Source organism: Merops nubicus, unplaced genomic scaffold, assembly GCF_000691845.1.
Source record: "Merops nubicus isolate BGI_N331 unplaced genomic scaffold, ASM69184v1 scaffold37663, whole genome shotgun sequence".
Classification (NCBI taxonomy): domain Eukaryota; kingdom Metazoa; phylum Chordata; class Aves; order Coraciiformes; family Meropidae; genus Merops; species Merops nubicus.
In genome coordinates, this window is record NW_008598900.1 from 10,858 (window position 1) to 34,077 (window position 23,220).

Below are 23,220 nucleotides of genomic sequence, written 5' to 3' on the forward strand. Positions count from 1 at the left end.
ACTAAATCAGCAGGCATTAGAGCAGCTCACTGCAGTGGGTTTTAAAGGGGGAAGTGTAGCTTTGCTTGGCCTTGACAAGAGCTATTCATCTTTCTAATTCAATGTATGTGTCACAACCAGATGACTCCAAGATTTCAGATATTAGACCACCACTCTAATTCACACGTGGCGTGTTTTTTTGTGCTGAAACCTCTTGCTGTCTTCAGTAATTCTGGTTTTGTGTCAGATGCTGTCTGTTTATCAGGACAGGGTAGTCCAAGCTACCTTGCCAGGTGGATTTGGCTCATCTCTTTCCTTGAGTGGCTCTGGAGCACTCACTACACTCAAGCTTTAAGAAGTTTATGGTTTAAAGGTGCTTGAACGTATTTCAGTGTTGTCCTTCTGGTCTTGGCCCTGCCATACAGCCGGAGGCTGCCTCTAATGGTTATCATTTAAGGATGATGATTTGCCAAGTAGAATAGACCTAACTAGAGTAATCCTTTTAATGCCAGAGAAGAATGAACCCTAATCCAGCAAAGCTGAGCTTTCCATTTCTGTGAGGAAAATCCACATCCAGGAGTTTCCAGGAGGAAAGGTACTGGCTTGGCAAGAAGCTTTCCAATGGGATTATTTCCCTCTTTCTTCAGTTTTCATTTGGTAGGTGAACAGGGAGGACAGAAGGGCATTTCCAAGTGTTAAATATCACCTGGTGAGCAGAAGAGATGTCTGGATACCACCTGCACCTTTCACTAGAGGCTCCAGGATGTGCCCTTGAGAAAAAGATGGACATGGAGCATGCTGTAACAAATGCACAAACGTCTCCACCTTTCTAGTCTATTTGGGCTAAGTCCACAGCTACTCTTGTGTGTGTTCATGCCCCCAAAAACACATTTTCCAGCCTTTTGGAATTGCCCCTGTTGCCTTTCCCTGGCAATTCGTTCACCCTTTCATTTCTCTCTTCCCTAGAATGGCAACGTGACCTGGAGCGATGAAGGTGATGGATGCCGAGGAAGAGAAATTTCACGAGACTTTGCCAAGGTCAGTCTGATCCACAGGGATTTTGGGGAGGGGGTAATGGGGGCCTTCTTGCCCTGATCTGTGACAGAGGGTGACTACGGAGCCCTCACTATTGCTATATAGTGAATTTGTAAGAAAACTGCTTTGTCCTGCAGCCATCTGCCTACAAACCTGCTATTTTTGTTGGGTTGTTTTATTGCCTCTGGTCACTGGGATACAGTTTGAATGAACACTTAACCACCAGACTTCTGACATTTAGAAACTTAGTCAATACTTTGTCCAGCTGGGAGAAGAGTGTTTCATTTCTCAACCCTGACCAGCGCTGTGGTCATGGATCTGAATGTGGCAGCCGTGTGACATCAGCCAGAAGAATTCAACTAAGCTGCCTCTTTTGGAAAGGCTGCAGCTAATTGCTCTGCAAACATGCTGGTGTGTTTTCTTCCCAGAGCTCAGGGTGTGAGGAAGCACAGAGCTTCACAGGAAATGAGCCCAAAAACGCCCCACTTTTTTCCTTCAGACTAGATGAATACCAAGTAGCAGCACCTATGGAGAGGCTGAAATACATCTCTCCCAAGAAGTCTTTGCATTTCTGGCTGCTCCACAAGAGTAGCTGCAACCAGCACAAAAATTCCATGGAGGGTGCAGGTTTCTTACTCAAAGCCAACAAGAAAAGGAATTGAATGCTTTATGTATAGCATTGTCTTCTGTCTTGTTCTATATCCTCCTGTGTCTCAGGGGAGAGACTTGACTTCAGCCCTTCTAGCCTATCACTTTGTGGTCTCACAGCCTTGGTCAGGTGCAGATTAGTTTTTTCTGCTCACGAGGTAGTTGTAGGGAGATGCTTGTGCCTGTCCTTTCTGAAACACCAGAGGATAATGCCAGCACAATGTGCCTCTCCTTTGGAATAAGCTGCCTGTGGAACGTTATTTTCAGTGCTTGGGGGTTTTAAGGCTTTTTCGTGAAATGATTTCTGCAGCAACTTGGTTCCAGGCTGGTTTCTGGTATTTTTGAAGGCTTTTTGGTTTATTTTAGAGGAGCCTTTCCTGCCAGACATGAGTAGTTACAGGAAAGCTCTGTCCTTTCATCTCCTTCAAGGGACTTGGAGTTTGTCACTTACTTGACAATCCCTGAAGGAGGGAATCATGAGGCTGGGAGAAGCTGCAGAGTTCCCCTCCCTGGTGCCTCAAAGTTAGGGACCACTAATGGGCCCTGAATTGCTGTCACCTTCCTTTTGACTGTTGCCTCTTTATTTTCAGCTGAACAGTTTCTCTGCCCTTTGCTTCCAGGTGGTCTCATCCCCTGCTCTGCAGCAGTGCTGTTAGCTGAGCTGAACCCTGTTCCCTTCAGGGTGCTGGGCTCTGCTGTGCCTGGGCAAGTTACTGAGAGGCTGAGCAAGGTCCTCAAATTGTCTCTGCAGCCTTGTCCCCCCAAATGCTCAGGAATCCTCCCTCATTTTGCCTCTTTGCCTGCGCCTGCCTTTCACCCCTCCATTGCTAACACCAGATTGCCCACTGGAGGAAACTAATATTAATACTTTTTCTGTCTTGGTGTGGATTGTGCCTTCATTTTTGTTTCCCTCCTTTCAGCTCTATGAACTGGATAGTGATCCTGAACGGAAAGAGTTCCTGGATGACCTCTTCATCTTCATGCAGAAGAGGGGTGAGTGAGCATTTGTTTGAACTCAACTGGGTAAAATGAGGCAAGGGAGTGCTGCTGCCATTTCAATTCCTCCCTCCGGAGTTTGAAAGAACTCCAGCCCTTGAACTTGCAGATCAGGTGGAAGAGCAGTGGTAAGTCTCGAGATATTTGCCTTGGGAGATAAGGAGTGCAGGAGGAAAAAACTCCTCTGCCCTACAACTCAATTTCACAGACACTATTTCTTTACCTTCCTACTGACCACAGATGTTGTCCAGGCACCAAAGAGCTGAGAAGCTTGGCTCCCCAAGGATTTTTTTGAAAGAAGGCCAAGTACCACTGGAGATTCTCCAGTCTCCCCTTTGGATGGCACAATCACACATCTGATCAGATGTGTTTGATTTCAGTGGCATGTGGAAGCTGAGTGTGAATACCTTCAGAGTAGTGGCAGGCAATCTGGGGAGTGGGAAGATAGACACCAAGCCATGTTTTCCTCCAGATTCACAGTATGTCAGCTTTCTTTTTTTAGCAGTTTTGTGTAACTGAGTGCCGAAGCAGAGTTTCTCACATTCCTTCCTGTGGTGTCAGCAACTTGCCTCGCTCCTTGCAAAGGGAGTGGTGATGCATGTGGAAAATAGCTGCAATGTCACAGAAGTCTCTGTCCCCTAGTTATCATAGTTCATTGCAAGCTACTCATAATGAAAATGTGTGTGCATATGTGGGATTGTATAAAACATTCTCCAAAATGCAGCTATTGCAATTGCTTTTCATATCAGTGTCTTTTTCCTGGCGTGGCTGGAGCTGCCTGCTGACCTTGTGTGAGTTTTCACTCTCCAGCAGTTTGAGGTTATACTCCCAAGCCAGTTAAAAATTATAGCCAAGTTTTGCTGATATTTTTGACTTTCATGTGCAGAGGCATAACTGGGCTTTAATCAGTTTGCTTGCAAATGTTAACCTGAGCTCACATGTTCATGTAAGGGCTGGGATGACTGACAGACAAGACAGTAATCTGAAGGGTGTGATTGGCAGCAATAGAAACCTCCAGATACCTAGAGAGAAATCTGTTTAATACTTCAGTGTCTCCTTCCTGCTACCTTTTAATTGTTTATAATTGACATGGTGCAGGGGCTGAGCTGGTCACCAGCTGATTACTGGAGGAGTTTAGCTTTAAATCATCTGGGTATTTCCAGGGGTATTTGTTTTCTGGAGACTCCCTTGTTTTCTTGTTTGCTAGGAGGATGAAAATGAAATCTTAAGAGCCCAGCACCCATTGGGGAGAGATGCTGTGAATTGACAGCGGGGCTGGAAATGTTTGGCCCGGACAGAAGAAAAAGGCAGAAAGACTCTAGGGAGTTGAGTTTTTTCAGGTTGACAGAACTGGACAGCAGAGGGTTGAGTTCTGGGAAGCAGCTTCTCTTCTGTTGTTCATCTGAGCCGCTGTCTTACTGCAGAGGAAATCTTGTGGCCTGCCACAGTTTTTCCAAAGCTGTGCTGTCCGCTTTCCCCCACCTCCTCTCCCCACCAAAATCTACAGGAGGGCTTTGTGTTTCTAGTGAGCAGATGGACTTGCTCACCGTGTCTTCTTCGGGGATCTTCAAAAACCAGGGAGCTTCTACAGCAAAGTTATCACAGGATACCGTTCAGGCTTTCATTTCTCCTCTCCTTGCGTTGTGCTAAAGGAACATCGTAAACCAAACACGGCCAAACAGCTGCTGTGTTCCAAAAGAGCCCCTAAAGATGGATACAACCAAGGGCTCATGGCACCCGAGAGCCAAGTGCTGGGTTTCTTAGCTAGTACGTGTGAAAAGCTGGTTAATTTGCACCTCATGTCTGAAGGGAATGGAAAGCAGCTCTGCTAATAAACATTGCTGCTGTAAAGATAGGGAATTTGCTGTTGTCCAGCTGATGAGCTGGAGAAGAGCTGGCCCTTGTTTGTGGCTGATGGATTTGGGGCACAGATCGCTCACTGATGCTGAACCAAAAAAAAAGCCTGGTAGGAAAGATAAATGACAGATTTCACAGGAGCTACTGAGTAGTTGGAGGGATGAAAAGATTTGGTGGTTGGTGCTGCTGTTAGGAATGTACCTAGAAATGTGAAGCCATGAAACAGGCTTAATGCAGATCAAATGTGTGGGTCTCATCTGCCTCTGAGCACAGCAGGTTGTCACAGAATGACCGCAGCTGCAAGTGATAAAATGGCCCTTCAGTGGCAGTCCTGCTGGAAGGGGGAGATGCGAGGAAAGCTGTAACTCTTCCTTTGTTGGATGTTTTATTCCTCGTACGTAGTGAGGTGAATGGGTCCCACCATGGCTGTGATTGAAGGGGCAGATGGAGGAGAGGAGGGGAGGGGAGACCAGCCCAGGAGGGCAGTGAGGGAGCAGGGCTAGCTTCGAACCAGGCCTAAGGCAGGACGACCTGATGGGACAGGGCAGGAACGATGCCAGGTTGTTATATTACTGCTTCCACCTGCCCTTTTCTCAGTTCTTCTGCAGTCTCAAACCAAAGGTTGCCTGTCCTCGGGCTGAGCAGGGGTAAGCAGTGTCAGCAGTGCCTTTCCTCTGTCCCCACTGCTGATCTAGTGCCTCGTGACAAGTTGAGCCTCGATGTCTTGAGGGCTGATTTCTCTGAAGCTGTGTTTTTAACCTCCTGCTGCATGAGGAGCTGCTCTGTGGGCAAGTTTGTGGTTCAAGGTAATTTTGAGGGGATGGCATGAGCCTCCCCTTCTGGTACACTGAGGAGTGGGTTGCATTGGAGGCACAGAGGCTGGATTTGTTCTGCCTGCCTCCGAGGATGCTGCAGGCAGGAGAGGTTTTCTAAGTGCATGGGCTCAAGCTACAACCATTAAAAAACTTGAGGTGATCTCATATTTAGCATTACTGAAAAGAGTTCTGTTACAGAAATTTATGCAGCCAGATAGGCAAGTTCATTTACTTGGCTCAGACTGGTGTTAGAGATAAAATCATAGAATTGTTTTGCTTGGAAAAGACCTTTCAGATCAAGTCCAACCATTGCCCCAGCACTGCCAGGTCACCACTAACCCATGTCCCTCAGCACCACATCTCCACAGCTTTCAAACCCCTCCAGGGATGGGGACTCCGCCACTGCCCTGGACAGCCTGGGACAGCCCTGGACAACCCTTTTGTGGAAAAAATTGTTCCTAACATCCAAGCTAAACCTCCCCTGGCGCAACTCAAGGACATCATCGATATTTCAGGTCTTTCTCACCCTGTGTACATACCCTGAAGCTAAGTTTTGTGTCCATCTTTTTGTGTGTGTGATAGCAGGCGTAGGTATTCGCCTTGTCCCCAAGGCATTGTCCCCAAATAGTGAAGGAGCATTAGTGGCAGGACTTTTCTAGGTGCTAAGGCAGCCACCTGTAATTGAGCTGATTGTATTCCAGTGTCACTGGTCAGGAGAGAGTTGGAGTAGATGGGACTGCTTGATCCCCTGGAAGGATCAGCAGTGTTCTTCCTCTGGAGAAAAGGTTTGAAGGGGAAGAGATCTAACTGCATGCTGTGGTGTTAGGAAGGGCTGCCTTTCAAGGGGAGCTGTTTTGTCCATTTTAAGTACTGCCTTTGTGGAGAACTCATAAAATGTTTCCAATTGTACAGCTCTACTGATTTTGTTCAAGGTTTCTGCGTGACCTTGGTTTTCCCAGATGGCTTGACCATTCTGGGGTTTTATGTGTATATACATAGAAGAGGCTTTGTCAGTCTGAGTGTGAGGTTTTAATGTTTTCCTGCTGTTGTATGCTCTGTCTACACATTTTAGATGTGGAAATACAACAAATCCAGGGTATTGACAAAAGAATTTACTAATGGATTCTTTTATCTATCAGTGTTTATGAAATGTTTGTTCAGGGAATATGCTTCATCCTCCTACTGATTCAATTTTGCAGGTTTCTTCCTTTGATCCTCTGGAGATATTTTTGCCTCGGAATTAAGCAATGTAGCTCTCTAAATGAGACATCAATAGACATAAATTCTCAGCAACCCTTGCTCATGCTACCTGCTTAATGCTGAGCCACAGCAAACGCTTCCCAAAATAGCAGATGATGTTCCGGAGGGTCTGAATCAACCAGCAAAGTCCTCAGCCCTGTTAGACCCTTGGATTTGTACACAGCTATACCTTTGCCTCCTGGACCTCCTTTAAAGAACTTCTTTGGTCAACTGTCCTGACTTAGACTCAGGCAGAAATGGTGACTAGTCTCTTGTGTAAATGGTAAGCAGTGGGGATTGGCTCAATATTTTAAATTTTTACTTTTATATTGTTAGAAAGAATTAGTTTTCCTTGTGTTGTTGAGGGGGAGAACAACTAGCTAAAACGAGGTGAAAAGCAAAGTGCTAAGGATGTACAAACAACCCAAGTCTGGCTCCTCTGGGGGTGCAGGGTTCTCTGTAGCATCCAGAAAAACTCTTGCAGAGATTGTCATGCTCATCAGCCTTAAGTGCCAGATGACTAAACCTCCACCAGCTACATAACTTGATAGTTTGGAGGATAAGTTGTAAGATTTGTGGTAATTTAGAAGTAATTATCAGCAGGTCTTGCCCATAAAACCCAAACTTTGTCCCCCTTCTGATTCTCATACACCAAAATGTTCATTGCAGACATAGACATGAGAAATTTGTTTGCCAATTTGGCAAAAGCTTGGAAGTTTCCCTTTGGAAAGGCAGAAAAGTTCTTTTCTGGCAAAATGCCCAATATAGGACAAATAATTAATACACCTTGGTTTTAAGCAGCTGGAAAATGGTGATTTAGAGTGAATGTTGCTTTAGCTCCAGAGAAAAATCATATTTGGAAGCTGCAGCTGGGAGAATAACATTTGGAGTTTGCTTGGTTCTGGCTTACAGAAGATTGGTTTTAAATTTAGTCAGCAGGAAGAATGTTTCAGCAGCTTAAATGTTTCATTATGAACAGTTGGCACTGAACAGGGTACAAAAGAAATTAATTTGATGTGATTGGCTGCTGTTGCTGTGCACAAATTTTCTGTAGCTGATTCAGCTGATCCTAGCCTGCTCTGGTGATGGCCAGCTGAGGAGCTCTGAGTTCCTGGTGCTCCTTCCTGGGTGATGGAGTCAAAGGGGATTTTTTCCTCACTTCCCCTGAAGATTGAGGTGTTTCTCCAGCATCTGAAAGATTTGATGTTGGAGTCTCAAATCTTGGTCTTCTTGAGCTCTTGTACTGATACTACTTCTTTGTTATGGGTGGTCTTGGTCTTTCCCCCCCTAAATTTGCACAGCATGGTTTTCAAATTATGAATCAACTGCTGCCCTCAGGTAGTGGGGGTGGCTCAACGCTGAAGGTGGGACTGTTTGGCATGAAGATGCTCCAATTTTTCACTTTGTGCAGCCCGCCAGACCTGCCTTTATTTTCCCAACTGCTGCCCTTGTTTCTCAGCATTCCCTTCAATATTTGTGCCTCTCTTTGCCTGGAGAAGTTTGCCTGCTTGATTCAGAGGATGTATGGATGGAAACCCACCACCCGTTGCACGGCTGTTGAACATCTGGCGAAGGCGTCTGCAGGAGCAAATACATGACTCAGCTGTCAGCAGCAGCTAAACAGCTGGATTGTAGTTGGCCTGGGTGTAAGAGAGCAAATTTCCATGGGATCTGCTTTGGTGATGGAGAAGCACCTTGTTCAGTGCTGCAGCCTGAGCTGACAGAAGCGTGGGGCACTGGGTGCCAGTTCGGCTGCCTCCGGTTCTGCAGCCAAAATCTGATAAGGGGCCCGCTGTCAGCCTAGCTTCTGGAGGAGGGAAGCAGAAACTGATGGCGTTTCAAGGGGTGCAGATAAGAAGTGGGCCTCCTGTCAAATAGAGCATGATTAATGACCCTCGATCCGTGGCTCCTGCTTTGCTAGGAGTGGCTAATGGTCCGCAGGCGGCGGATCAGGTGGTGACAGTCCTGTTGGGAGGTGAGAATGCCCGCTGTGGAAGCGCCATGTGGGGGGAGAGATGACATCAGCACGGGAGGGGAGGAAGAGGGGAGAGGTGGCTTCCATTCCAGGTACCGCGGCTTTGGATTTTAATGCTGCATGAGTGGGAGAGATGCCAACCAAATCGGCAGATTAAACTCGTGGTGAAGGAGCTTGGGGGTGGCCAGAAAGGCTGGTTCATGTGGAGCCAGCTGGGGTTTGTCCTTGGAGTGAAATTCAGGCAAACCAGGAACTGAGAGAGTGATGGGTGCCACTTGTTTGCTTGTATTCTACACTGCTGCTTTGGCATGGAACTGAATTTTACCTCTGCCTAGCCTGGGAGAGTGGGGAGATCATTCGTACCAAGTAATTACTCTGTCTCCCTTCAAAGTCACATGAAGATCTTTTCAAGACATGGTTCCAAATTATTTTACACTAGACTGGACTTTCCCAATCACCTGTCGAAAACCTGTTCATTTTGGCTATCTGATATTGTTTCTCTTCTGAACCTATTTAGAGCAGAAGGTGGAAAGAGCAGCTCTATCCTTACCTGTACAGGTTGTAGCTTTAAAATTACACTTCTGTGCCTATTTTTCACTCTAGACAGTGCTTTATTGCACTTTGAATGTTCTCTGCAGAATAAATGTTGTCACCACCTTTGTTCCTTGCTAAAAAAATGGACACTTCTGAAAGTAAATTGGATAGAGAGAAAAAACTTGGGAGGTGATTGAAAAAGTAGTGCTGCAGACTGGGTATAATTAACTGCTCTTTGTCTGGTGCATGCAGGACAAGTCACAGCTTAGGCTGCTCACTGGTGCGGAACTCCCTGCAGTGGGCATGGCTCAGCACAAGGAGGGGAGAGGAGAGAGTGGCCCTTGGCAAAAGGCATCTGCATTGCGGAGGACTCGCCAAGTCAAGCAAATCCTTGCAAAATGAGAAAGGGTTTTCTGTAATTCGGTTAAGAACAGTCTAAGGGGGCACTTTTCCTTGTTGAACATCTTCAGATTTAGATCTAATTCTGATAGCTGGCTAAGAAAGGATGAAGAGGAAAAATACCACATTGGGCAGGATGCTTGGATGGGTGAGGAAGGTTCTTGGTCCAAAGTTTAGTTCCCTTTCACAACATGAAAAGGCTGAGCCCTGGCACTGAGTGGAGTGGAGCCTGTGTGTGCTGAGGGCTCAGCCAATGTCCCTTCCCTGGGTTCAGTGCCAATAGATGTAAAAACAGCGAGTCAAACATTACCTGGGGTTTACAGCTCCCTCAGCCCCTTCTTAAATAGCTCTTGAAGGATGAAAATCAAACAGTTGCCCCTTCTGCCTCTCCAGCACAGGGGACATAAGGGACATTCAAGGCTGTGCATATAAGCCCTTTAGGCTTCTGTTAAGTCTGCCTGCAACAGAAGAGGCTTTTGAACGGGGTGGAAAAGCTTGGCAGAAGGGGCTGCTTATTTCCCTTGAAGAACAGAGATGTTTATAGCTACAGTCAGGCTTCCTCCAGGGAAACTCTGTATTCCAGAAGTCTGAATTGTAGTTACAGCTGTCTCTCCCTTCAGAAAACCTGGAGCTTATGGGCTGTGGGATAATTCTGCTTTTTCCTCCTAGAGTTTGTCTTTGTGAGGTGTAGCTGCTGAGCATAGGAGACGTTGTCCCTTTGCCACTGGAAACGAACACTTTGTGTTCCCCCCTTTGGCTGAGTCCTTGCAGGATTGGGCCAGTGTAGGTGGGGCTATACTAAAAAGAGGGAAAGTCTTTTACTGAGAAAACGAGGAGGGGAAGCAGGCATCTTCCTTGCCCTCTTCTCGAGTTAGGCAGGGCTTCTGGCTCTTGGCAAGCACAGTACGTATAGCATTTCTGAGAGGCAGCAGAGTAGGGAGCCTTGAAAGTACAGTAAAATGAGTTTGCCATCAAAAGGCAACAAGTCTTACGCTGTGCCCCCGGCTGCTGACCTTTCCCTCTGGAATTCTCCCCTCTGACCTCCGGATCATTAATCCTGATGCTGCCAGATGACAGTAATCCATCACGGCCCCTGACAAGCCTCGCAGCCGCCTGTGAAAGGATCCGCTGGGCTTCCAGCATCCAGTGGTCCCATGATACTCGTTTTTCAGCCTTTCCTGTTTGAGCGCCGGGGGTTTCCAATAAAGACTTTATCGCCTTTCCTCAGCGAGGGGCTGGGGGAGGAGCAGTTCATGTACCAGGTCCAAACCCCAAATCACTCTTTGCTGGGGGACATTTCTTGGAGCAGTGCTATGAAAAAGTATGGGAGGGAAATGATGGCATCTCCACACTCAGCTGGTGGAAGGATGGGAGTAGTTTTGTCCCTGCTGTAAAGTTTCTCAGCCTGCCCAAAAAATTTATGGGTTGGAAAAAAACCTAGAAGTTTTACTTATTAAATGTCAGGGAATTCTGGTCTGCAGGTCTTGTTTAAAAGCAAACTTCAGGATGGGAAGGTGTCAAAGGGTTAGTAACACAAGGCAGGGAGGTCAGATCTGATGGCTGTTTCTACTCCTGCTATGAGCAGCAGCTCTGGAACTGGATTTAAAACTGTATTTCCTATCTGTGTAGATCATGCCTGTCCATCTCCCAGGAGCATTTGGATAAATATACCTGTGTACCTTTTCAAATGCCAGGATGGAAGGATCTAGAGAATAAAACTGCGTTCAGGATAAATGCAGTGTATTAAAACATAGATACTTCCTTATACTTCTGTATTAGCAGCTTGTTTGCCTGAAGAGCTTCGTCTGTGAACCTTCCCTTTCACTCCCCATCTGGTCACTGTCCAAGGAGAGCTGGATGAAAGTCTCAGCTGTACAAGTTAATGCTCTTCCCTAAATTGGATTGTGGAAAAGTGGGTGGCTTAGAGTGGCTCAGGGCTCCTGGGGGAGCTGGGGAGAGGGTCTTGATCCTGCCCCAGGGGAGCAAAGTCTTTACCTGGCAATGGGGTGCTGCTTAGGGCCCCCAGTTTTCCTTGCTGCTGGGGCAGAAATGCTCAACTGTTAATGAAGAGACATGTTTGGGTGGAACAAACCCACCCCTGGCTCTTCCTAGAAACCCCTGAAAGAAGTATTACCCTGCTTTTCATTTGGAGCAGGCTGGGTGTGACTCTGGTTACCGTGGCTCAGCTGATGAATGATAACTAAAGGCTGGTAACATGATCGCACCCAGCCCTCTGTCTCTGAAATGAGGCTGTGAGCGTGCCCTTCATCTTTGCAATAACACACCGAGACAAAATGGTGGCTGAGGAGAAGCTGAAGCAAGTTGAGGGTTGCGTTTGTGGCCTGGCCTGTTGGGAGGGACCAGCTCCTGGATTGGGGAAAAAATGGGGGGGGGGGGGGGGGGCGCGGCTGGGAGGGTTGGAGCCACAGCAAGTTTAAACAGTTTGGAAGCGTCTCTGTCTCTGCTCCCCAAGGGGGCTGTCATCTCTGAAATGCAGGAAGAGGATCTGATGCAGTTTGTGGAATTACTGCTTTGTGGACAGGGAAGGAGTTGTTTAGACAAGGCAAGGAGAAGAGGATGTGATATAAAATGACGGAGCGTGCAGCCCAAATCTAGTCAGGTTGCTCTTTGTTTTTTTCCAGTTTCAGCAACTTTGTGAAACTGAAGGCAGACATTTTTTAAAGCTGATAAAGTTTACTTTGTCTATCCAACATCTCATTAACCTGTGGAAATTGGTACCATGAGCTAATGCGTAACAGGCTTCAAACAGAAAAGAGAAAGGGGAAAAAAAAAATTACACTTACATGTATAATGAGGACATCTGCAGAGCTGAGCTGAACTCCTTTTCACTAAACAGAATAAGCTCCATTTATAAGGGCCATAAACTCCTTTGCTTCAGGGCATTAGCCAAGTGGCTGGCTGAGGAGCCTCCCCTGTGGGTTGGGTATCCCATAATTGTCCATTACAGTGCTTTGCAGGCCTTCCTGGAAAGGCTGGCGCTAGCCATTGTGGCAGGCAGGATACTGACCTCAGATGGACATCTCTTTGATCCAGGACACTATTTCCTAGGCAAAATAAAAGGTTTGCTGGATCAGCACTTTTCTGCCTTCTTCCTCTCCTTGCCCAAATCTCATTAGTTTGACCTTTCCAAACCCTGCACGCTTTGTCACTTAAAGGTGCTGCTAAAAGGGCATTACCAGGTTAAAAATCAGATTTCCTTACCTCTTAACAGACAGTTGGATAAATTTCTTCCCTGAAAGGGTTGTCAAGGCCTGGCCCAGGCTGCCCAGGGCAGTGGTGGAGTCCCCATCCCTGGAGGGTTTCAAAGCCCTGGAGATGTGGTTTAGTGGTGCCCTGGCAGGGCTGGGTTAGTGATTGGACTTGATGAGCTAAAAGGTCTTTTCCAACCAAAATGATTCTGTGGCTCTAAGAAGACAAGCTTGAACAGGAAGGACAGAGCTCTCTCCCTGGCTGTCCTTGCAAGGGTAGAACAGGACCTTGTTTTGGGCTCCATGTTACTGCTCTGGCAGCTGGGTTGAAGCTGCTGCTGAGGTACCCGTGTGGGCTTGTGGGTCACTGGGGAGCATGTTTAGGGCAAAGGATGGGAGGCTGAAATTGCTCTGTGAGAGTGGGAGCTGCGGCAAGATGTGAGGGAGGGCAGAGGTAATTGTATGTGGGGGTGGGAGGTGCTCCCAGGTGTCACACGCCCTTTTCTGTCACTGTTCCTGAGCAATATAGGATAACAAATCCTCAAGATGGAGGGAGCCAAATCCCAACCTGCAGGTAGCTCGAGTTGCCTGGCTGCTCAGACCCTTCCTGAGCCCAGGCAATACAGATTTTTATCTGAGATTGCCCTGGGAGCTCATAAAAAGTTATTCCTCTGTGCCCCTAGGATTGAATAGTCCCTGCTTCCCCTCTTTCTATTTCAGAAGTTGCTCTTAGCTGCAGGTTATTATTTGTCTGATAATTGCTTTTGCCTACAGGAAAGGATTTTTCACGAAAAGGATGTGCCATGTAGCTACACTTCTCTGGGCTCAATTACTCACCCATCAAGAGGCCTCAAGTCAGGCTACAAATAGAGTTGCCTGAATTTCCTATTAGAAGGAAGATCAATAGCCCCAACCTGTCCATTTCATTGGCCTCATTTTTTCTCAGACTCCACTCTTCCTTCCCTGCTGTTTCCCTGCAGGAACTCCCATCAATCGGATCCCCATCATGGCAAAGCAGATCCTGGATCTTTACATGCTCTACAAGCTGGTGACTGAGAAAGGAGGGCTGGTGGAAATCATCAACAAGAAGATCTGGCGAGAGATCACCAAAGGCCTTAACCTGCCCACCTCCATCACCAGTGCTGCGTTCACGCTCCGAACTCAGTAAGTCCAAGAGCATGGGTGTGAACAACCCCAGCACTAAAACATCCCTCGCTGTGCTCTGCACCTCCATACTTCCCTTTTCTGGCCTCCACAGAGCTTAAACTCCTCGGGGCAAGAAGGGTCTTGCTCTCTCTCTGGAGAGTGCTTGGAGGAGAGGAGGCCTCTTGATTTGTAGGCACCAAGTATGAACTTGATCGTTTAATGCCTGTTAGCCCTACAAAGTTGTGGAAACTTCCATTTAGCACCTACTTGCTGTGAGGATTCTCTTTCTGCAGTACCTCACGTTGATTAGCCAAGACAAAAAAGGAAGGCTAAGTAGAATAAGCATAGGGAAAAGGCTGCTGGAAGTAAACCTCCTGTAAAAACATACGCAACAGGGTGAAGCTGTGCTTTAGTGACTGGAGCACAGAAGTCTGGGCCCTGGGAATCCACATCCAGCTCTTATTTCTTGGAAGTTCTTCCAGCCTGAGTCCCAGAGAGGGAAGCTCCTTGCTGTTTCTACAGCCTTTGGTACAAACAAGCAGTCTCCTGCAAACGTGTGTGCCAGAACTCAGCAAAGGCAGTAAGATTTAGTGGTGCCTGGTACAAATGACTTGGATGAGGGTAATTTCTCCAGCTTCTTTCCTTGCATTAAGTCTTACGGTTCAGAATCGTAATTCTTCTCGGTTTAGGTGGTATCTCAATTGTAAAGGGATTCTGGATGATTTTTTTCTGCCCTCATGAGTGTAGGAGTACATAACTATGTGCTTCCCTATGAACACTGAGTAAACTTGAAGTTTCTTTGAGAGCTGCACTTCACGCCCAGACTGTTCAATGCTTACCAAAGTGTGGCAGTGGTCGTGACACGTAGACAAAGACTCCAGAGCCCTCGGTGTGAAAGCCTTCCTGAACACAACACGTGCTACCATAACCTCTCATTTCATGTGCTGTTGAAAAACCTCCTTGAATTTCCCCGCACTCACCTCTCCCCCAGGTACATGAAGTACTTGTACGCCTACGAATGCGAGAAGAAATCCCTCAGTTCTCCTGCTGAGCTTCAGGCTGCAATCGACGGCAACAGGCGGGAGGGCAGGAGGCCCAGCTACAGCTCCTCTCTGTTCAGCTACTCGCCCACCACCACGGGACCTCCTTCTCTCCTCTCTCCCCCAAAGATCCGCTTCCCCATCATCGGCGTGGCGCCAGGCAGCGGGACCAGCAATCCTCGGGTGTCTCCAGCAGGAGCTGTCAGAAAAGGTCAGCTACTTTTACTCGCAGCAAAGAGGGTGGCTTGGGATCCCCCCTAGACTGCTTTGAACTGGAGAGCAGTGGCACTTGGGCTTGCAGGGATATCCTGCCCATACTTTAAAGTGGTGCATGTTCATTTTAGGAAGGGCTGTGGGAGGGACTTGAGTGGCTCCGTCCTCTTCTAGGTGACGGTGTGCCCTTGACCATGTCTATGCCAAACCGTATCGCCGTGCCAGTGACCTTGGCTAGCCAGCAGGCATCCGTGGCAGCAAGAACGGCCACGCTGGAGCAGCTGAGGGAGAGGCTGGAATCGGGAGAGCCCCCAGAGAAGAAGGTCTCGCGGATGACGGAGGAGGAGCAGCGGCTTGTCCAGCAGGCTCTGCAGCGTAACCTCTTCAGCATGGCACGGCAGCTCCCCATGAAGATCAAAATCAATGGCAAGGGTAAGCACCAGCACCCCTACGAACACAAAAGGGCTTGGCCCACTGCAGCGGGGAGGGAACCGAGTTAGACTGACAGGTTGGAAGGGACCTCAAGGATCACGTGGTCCAGCCTTTCTTGGGGAAAAGCACAATCTAGATGAGGTGGCCTCGGCAGCCTGTCCAGCTGGACTACTCTGATCTAGGATGTCCAAGACCTTTACACACAGGCTTGGTTATCTCCAGGCAGAGATCAGCATCGAGAAGCTATTAAAATAGGGCACAATAACTACAAAGCGAAACTGTAGCAATATTTTACTGCTGATGGTTTTATTCTATTCCTGTTGATGCATAATCCAGGATCATCTGGATCCAGAGCTGGAATTTCTTCCCTGACAGGTTTGTCCAGGCCTGGCCCAGGCTGCCCAGGGCAGTGGTGGAGTCCCTGTCCCTGGAGGGGTTTCAGACCCCTGGAGATGTGGTGCTGAGGGACACAGTTTAGTGGTAACCTGGCAGTGCTGGGGGAATAGTTGGACTCTGTCTTAAAGGTCTTTTCCAACCAAAATGATTCTGTGACTCTATGGGTCACATGGATTGGCTGAAATTGCTTTGGGACAAGTCTGACCCCATCTGTTTAATACCTGGGGTGTACTTCACAGCAGCCTTGTGACTCTGCAGCCTGTAAAAAAACTTCTGGAGGGGAAAATCCTCATGTGCTAGATGCTCAGCTTTCTCCTGCACTGTGCTGCCAGCAATGGTTTTCTGTCCTTTCCTGATCAGGAACCGTTTTAATGGATGGTGGAGGTAACAGTTTTTTCCATGGAAGAAGAGACATGCCTGGCTTTTAGGAACCCTTTGTCAGGTGTGATGAGGAGGCCACAAAGACCACCTCATGTATACACATCCCAGGCCTTTTAGCAAGTCAGGTAATTTCAGCCAACATCTGCTGCAGCCCAGCTCACAGCCTCCAGGCAAAGGAATTGGCAAGGCTGGGTGAGAAGGTCACATATAACCAGCATTCATGCCCTGGGAAATGTGCTCCTGAAACGCTTTGTAAAAGGGGGACAGTCACCCTGGAAAGGTCACATTGTCACAATCAATACTGTTATATAGTCCCTTCAAAAGCTGATTAAGTGCTGCGGCTCCCTTACCTGTCCTGAGGGCTGCCAAGCTTCAGAAAACTTCAGTCTCAACAGCTGCTTCCTCCAAAGCTTTTGATCCATTAAAATTAGAGGTCTCAGGCTCCCTGTTAATTGTACATAGGGATGTAAGCACAAGGCCAGGCAAGTTTGGCATGGCTTAGAAGACAGGGAAAAGTTGTTCCTGAGGCCTCTGCTAGCGACACTGGTAAATGCTTTATTGAGACTGTTTGCCAGAAATACCTGTGGCAAAGGGTCAAAGCAGGTTCCTCTCTGAAGCAGTAGCAGCTTACTGCAGAGTTAAACATGCTTGGGACTTCACATCACGGCTCCTGACAGCTCTGCGTCCACCTGCAGTTCACACTTAGATAAAAAAAAAAAACCAAAAATGAAAAACAGTGAGTAAAATAGAATACAGATTTTATCACATAACGTTCATTCTCTCTCATCGCACTTTATTTTTGTCTCTCCACCCTGAACTTCCTAAATCAAACTAGTAGGAACAATTTTAGTCTATACAAAGAGTAGCAGGATGTGGGACGAGCCCCAGGTGTTCAATGATACTCTTCCCACCTTTGCTAGCTGACTGTGGGTGAGTCCATCCTCTCTTCTGTGCCCTAATTGTCCAAATTGCAAAATGAAAATCATGTTGTGCTTTTTAAAATGTTTTGAGAGGTGCTCTTGAAAAGCACCGTCTGAGCTTATCATGCCTTGATAGCAACATTTAGGTTGTATGCTAAGTGTCCTTAGGGTTCTTTACAGAGGACTTGCTGTCCTGGCAGGCTCAAAGGAGCTAAAAACACATCCTGCGATGCAGGCTGATGGTTAGGGACTGCTTAGTTTGGAGCTTCAGAACTGCCTGCTTGAGTTTGACATTCAGCTCCCCATAAACAGTGCAGACTGAACCCCTGCTCTGCATTGATGCCTCCAGAGCTGCCCATCATGGCTTAGAAATGACTGTTTCTAAAACACGCAGGAAAACCCAGGTTTCTCACTAGCAGAGTGTTTCTGGGTTTGATCCTTGCGGGTATTCAGTCCTCTCCCTCCAGTGGCCACTGGAGCTGCTGCAGGCTGAGCCCAGCTCCCTGAGGAGCTGCCAGCCTTCAGCCAAGGGCTGGAGGACTGTCCGTGTGCTCCTGGTCCGCTGCAAAAGCAGGCACAGCTCAGCACATTTAAACACAGGCTTGTCTCCTGTTGCCAGCAGCTTTTTCTCGTTCATTTTTCCCTCCTCTGTGTGTCAGGAAGAGATTTGCAAAAGCCAACGGGCTCCCAGCCTGTCCTCAGTTCCCACTGAAACGCTTTAACGCTTTCATAGACTTGTAACAGGACTGGAAGTGGACATGGTGTGGGGATTTCCTCACCGAAGAGCGCTGTGTACGCCTTGGATAGTGCAGGGAACGGGATAGTTGCTCTCTAACTCTGCATCTTTTCTTTCTGGGAAGAAGACAAACCAGAGGCGGCGGCGGCAGCGCTGAATTTGTCCCCCAGCGGCATTGGGAGTATTAACATGTCGGTGGAGATTAACGGCACAATTTACACTGGTGAGCAAGAACTGCTCCTGGGGCTGGGTGGAGAGCCAGGCCAGGGGTGCAGAGCAGCACGCGGGATGGGGAGAGGGTGGAAGTGTTGACAGGGTGGAGCTGCTGAGGAGAAGGGCCTTACTCTGCTTTTCCTGGGAAGCAGGAATTGTCATCCCTTGTGCCCTGCTCAAGTTGTTTCACTCTGGCAGGTCACCCACACGCATCCTCGGACAAAGCCCAAGTTGGAGGCCTGGCACTGCAGTGCGACAACAGTTGCTTCTCTCCTCCAAAGGTGTTGAAGCCGTTTGAGATCTTTCTCTGCAAGCAGAACATTCCTGTAACGGAGGCTGCCAGGACAAGCCCTGGGGGATCCCTTCTGATCTGTCTCTTTCTGTTGGGATGGGATCTCTGGGGGCGGGTAGAGCACCCTTTGCTTGGTACCCCATCCTCCTCACCCCACAGTCCCATTAACCCTCCTCTTTGCTGCTTTCTTGCCTTCCAGGAGTGCTGTTTGCCCAGAAGCCGGTCGTCCACCTCATTGCAGGCTCCAGCGCCCAGAGCTCCTGCAGCAGCAGCAGCAGCTCCCACTGCTCTCCCAGCCCTACCTCATCCCGGGGAACCCCCAGTGCAGAGCCCTCCACCAGCTGGTCTCTCTGATGGACGGCCCAGCCCCTGCTGTCTCTCCCACTTGGCCTCCAGCAGCTCTTCCTCTCTGCTCTCAGCAGGGAGCGAGCTGGGAAGGAATCGCACAGATTACCTCATCTCAAGGAACCTGCTTTTGTGGTTGGCCAACGGCAAGATGATGATGCTGAAACCTTTCCATGCCAGCGAGTTATTCTTCATCATCTGTTTGTCCAGCCTTTTTCTTTGTTCTCCCCCTTTCTTCCTCCCTTGATGCTTTTTTTGTTTTATTCCTCCTCCTCCCAGGGTTTGCTGTGTTCCTATTGGGGGGTGGGACATGGAGGGGGGAGCAGGGCGGGGGTGGCATGCCTGGCGTTTTTCAATCAGGGATCCTCTGTAGGAGCTGTGGGTTGAGAGATGGCTGAGACATCACCAAGGCAGGTGGAAAAAGCTTGGAGTTGGGGCAGGGAAACCTGGTTCTCCTGGAACCAGCAGCCACTGGGACTCTTCCCACAAAACGACTCTGTGTTGACAATCCGGAGAGCTGGCAGGGTGCCTGGCCCCTGTCCTCCCGTGGCTTGTGCTGCAGAGCAGACGAGCTTCCTCACTTCCCTTCAGGCTCTGCCGTGGTCTGGTGGTGGTGTGTCCTCCTGTAGAATGCGTGCTCTTGACTTGTGAGCCTCCTTCCTCCCCTCTGAGCTCTTGGCAAGAGGAGAAGGACTTCTCTCGCCACTACATTTGACCCACAGACACAACAAAAACCTTCTAATCGGCTGTTTTTGTTCTCCTGGCTGGTGCTGGCCTCTTCCCTACTGTTGCCTTCAGGCTTTCAGCCAAGTTTTGAATGCCCTTAACCTTCTCTATTTCCCCTTGAGGAACTCATCCCATTGATATTTACTCTGACAGCCTGAACTTACGGTGGCTTGGTGTTCCAATCCTCTGCCCCATGACACAAAAGGACCACCACTGAGGTTGATCTAGGCTTCTGGGGTGACTTCCTTCTCGTAAGGTAGCTGTCAGTAGCCCTGGGAAGCTCTCCGTGTCTGTGCTCTGAGAAAACAGAAGGTGGTATTTTAAATTTCATTCAGTGGGGCTGTGGCATGTGCGTAGATACTGCAGTTAATGTTACACTCACGTTGTCTTGGTGGTCTCTGAACAAGCCTACAGAAGCCTGGTCCCCTTCAAATTGTCCATGAGCAAAAAGAAAGCGGCTTTCAGTTGAGTAGGAACTTTTGCTGTCCTGGGTAGAAGCAGAGCAATGAAAATCAAGCCCTTTCTTGCCTTTTCCCCTCAAACCTCCAGTTGAAAGCAAGCGAAGGCTGGCCCCGGCTCTTCTAGGCCTGGAGCCAACCAAGCTGACTTAGTGACTCCATGACCTCAGCTCCTGCTCAGGTGGCCTCATTCTGTCCCTTCTCTTCTTCTGGCCTTTTCCCTAGCCTGGAGAGCAGGTCCAAGCACCATCCATCCTGCCCTGGTGACGTCCTTCCCATTCTTGAGGCCCAAGTCAGGTTTTTTTTTTGAGCAGATGAAATACCTCAGAATAATGTACTTGTTGTTGGGTTGTTTTGTTTGTTTTGGGTTGGTTGTTTTTTAACCTCTTCAGGAAGTATTGGCATATCTTATCGCTTGTTTTTTATATGTGGTTTTGCTGACATTGTGTTTTATTTTTTTTAATTGTATCACCAAAGACAGAAAAAAACAAAGACTGAGCTAATGAGCAGTGGCTTCCCCATCCTTTAGGCCAGCAGGAGACAGGTGGAACAGCATTGTCCCAGGACACGTACGTGCCACAGGAGGAGAGGTACAGGTAGAAGAGGGCAAAAGTGACTGCCTTCTTAGAAGACCTGTCCTTCATGTTGTACACCAGGGTGTCTCAAAAGTCCCTGTTGTTTTTTCCAAGTTCCAGGATCTGTGTTTGCCTTCAGCAAAGCAAAGGGAGAGGCTGGCACTGCTCATGCTATCTATCTGCCAAGCCTCTGGCTCCTGAAAGTGCACAGCTTTATCTAGTAGTGTTGCACCCAACCACCTCCTCAGCTGTGCTGGGCTCTGTTAGACCCAGCTCATTCTGTCTACGTTACAAGACTAAGCCATGTTGGGGAGCCCTTGATAAGCAGTTCTCCCTTTCCACCTGTACAGAGGTGCCTGTGTAAAAACCACCCGATTTGACCATCTAAGTTGAAACCACATTGTTAGCTCCAGAGGTTCAGCCCATTAAAATCACATTTCCACATGTCTGTCCTGTTTAGCTCTGTGCAGAGCAGGAGGCCCGAGGCCCCTGTGGCTGCCCAAGGCCTGTCCCTTCCCTGCCCAGTGATTTCTGTGCTGCACTGCGAGCAGCTTGTGCCTGTCCTGGTATCTGTGAGACTTGACAAAGACAGGGGAGATGCCCTCCTGTGAGATCTCTGCTTAGCTGTGGCACGGTCCCTGTGCTCCTAGGATGTCCTGTTCCCAGAAACTGATTTTATACTACTGAAAAGAGCAAGGCTTTAAAAACCACTGGGAATAAGCCCCATAGCAACCTGAGGGTCAGGCTTGAAAACATACCCAGAAAACAAAATTAGCGATCCTTTAAACATTCAAATGTCAGGTTCTCCTTTTTAACACCTGCCAGTACTACTTGGCTGGGCTGCTGCTCTGTCCTTGAGAGCCGAGTGCTCCTGCTAAGGCTGGCATAAGACCTCCTGGGTTTTATATATTATTAAGGCTTGAGTTACCCCGCTGTGGAAGGACTCAGAGGGAGGAAGAGGGGATGCACGTGTCCTGAGGTAGATGCTGCTCCAAGGTGGCTGCTTTTAGCTGGAGTAACAACCACCACCAGGCCTGGGGAAGCCAAGCTGCTCCGGGGCTGCAGGGCATTTGTTTGGCAGACCCCACAGCATTTTATCCTTGCAGGCTCAGAGAGGATCTTTCCAAACTCTGGGACTCATTCAGATTAGGGGGTGGTTTTTTGTCCCTTTTTTTTGTTTGTTTTGGTTATTTTTTTTTTTATTTTATTTTATTTGGGGGTGGGTTTGGGGGCTGTTTCCTACAAGTGGGACTGGGGCACTTTTTGCTTTTCCTTACGCTTTCTTCTCTGGTCCTGGGGAGCAGAGGTTAGTAATGGGTGGTTTTGCTGATGTATCACATGCTAACATTGTGTTCTCTTGCACAGAAAGGCATTCGAATCACTGAACTGCTAAACAGCTTTGACACTATTAGAGTATTAATGTTTATAAGCTTTACACAACTAGACTGGAACTTAGACAGGGACTAACAGATTGTTTTGTATCCGATTCAGGGAAAGAATCAAGTCAGGATGCGTAACAGATACCTCAGTAAAAATAAGCTGCAACAATAAAGTGGTTCCTCCCTCAGCCCCCGATGAGGAGGGCCAGCCATTCAGACTGTGAAGAGTAGCCCTGTCCCTGAGCCCGGCTTTGATCCTGGCCTCACGCGGGTTTCGCTGAGCTCCAGATCTCCTACTGAGCTGCCAGGCTTTGGGGACAGGGTTATGGAAACCAGCAGCAGAGACAGGGCGGAGGAGCTGGGGAGGGCCAAGTCACGGGGGTGGTGGATCCACACACCGCCCCCGGCTCCCACCTCTCCCCAGCTCTGCTTCATTTCACTCGACCGTGTTCGATTGTATCGTTCTCAGGGGTTTTGATACTGCGGGTAGGACTGTTCCTCGTGTGAAGTGCTCCGCATTGCAGTGTGGCTTAACTCTCTTTCAGCTCCAGACCAGCGAAGGTTTTGCAGTGAGCAGCCAAAATTAAAAAAAAAAATCAAAATAAAAAGCCCCCCAGCTTGTTTCTGTGCAGCCAGGATGATCCTGTTTCATGGGCCCTGTTTCACGGGCATTTGCCATCTCTGTTTGCTGCCCAACTGGGGGGGGCAAGAAATACACAAAAGAAGAGCCAAACCTGCTCATCTTCTTCCAGCAGATCCTGAGTTATGGTGGGAGGCCCAAAGATGGTGATGAGGAGGCTGTGCTCCTGCTCAGCTCCCAGAAGTGAACATGAATGTGTCACACTGAGTCCTTTTGGCCGCTGTGTGTGTGTGCTCCAAACGGGTTCAGATCAGAAGATGTTTTCACCAAACAGCTGCAGCAGCCTTGTTACTAGTTTTCTTACCTATTTAAAAAATAAAAAAAAAAAAAAATCAATCTAAAAAAAAAAATGTGATAGCCTAGGCCGTGGATAAATACCTCAACGTCTCCTTCCAACAAGTGTCTGTATATGTTGTTGTTGTTTTTTTTCTATCTTACATGTTATCTGAATGTTTATATTCCAATAAACTTCTACCTCTTCACACGGTGACCCCCCCAAGCCTCCTTCGTTTCCCTAAACGGTGAGTGAGGGGTTACCTTGAGGGACACCAGGGGGAGGAGCGTCATGGTGAGGATCATCACAGTGGTGAAGAACCCGAATCACGGGGTGGTGAGGAAGAGCCAAGGGTGAGGAGAGCGCAG

General features: G+C 48.3%; 1 protein-coding gene across 1 annotated transcript in view; it reads left to right on the forward strand.

Annotated features, from left to right (window-relative positions):
• ARID3B (AT rich interactive domain 3B (BRIGHT-like)) overlaps nucleotides 1–18,970 on the forward strand; it is a 27,390-nt gene extending 8,420 nt beyond the window's left edge. The window contains exons 2-8 of the mRNA XM_008937210.1: nucleotides 946–1,017; nucleotides 2,583–2,655; nucleotides 13,667–13,850; nucleotides 14,824–15,083; nucleotides 15,260–15,517; nucleotides 18,075–18,173; nucleotides 18,655–18,970. Coding sequence (XP_008935458.1) covers nucleotides 946–1,017; nucleotides 2,583–2,655; nucleotides 13,667–13,850; nucleotides 14,824–15,083; nucleotides 15,260–15,517; nucleotides 18,075–18,173; nucleotides 18,655–18,809 — 1,101 coding nt within the window. The 3' untranslated portion in view covers nucleotides 18,810–18,970. The remainder of the gene's footprint in view (nucleotides 1–945; nucleotides 1,018–2,582; nucleotides 2,656–13,666; nucleotides 13,851–14,823; nucleotides 15,084–15,259; nucleotides 15,518–18,074; nucleotides 18,174–18,654) is intronic.
• The last annotated feature ends 4,250 nt before the right edge of the window (nucleotides 18,971–23,220 follow it).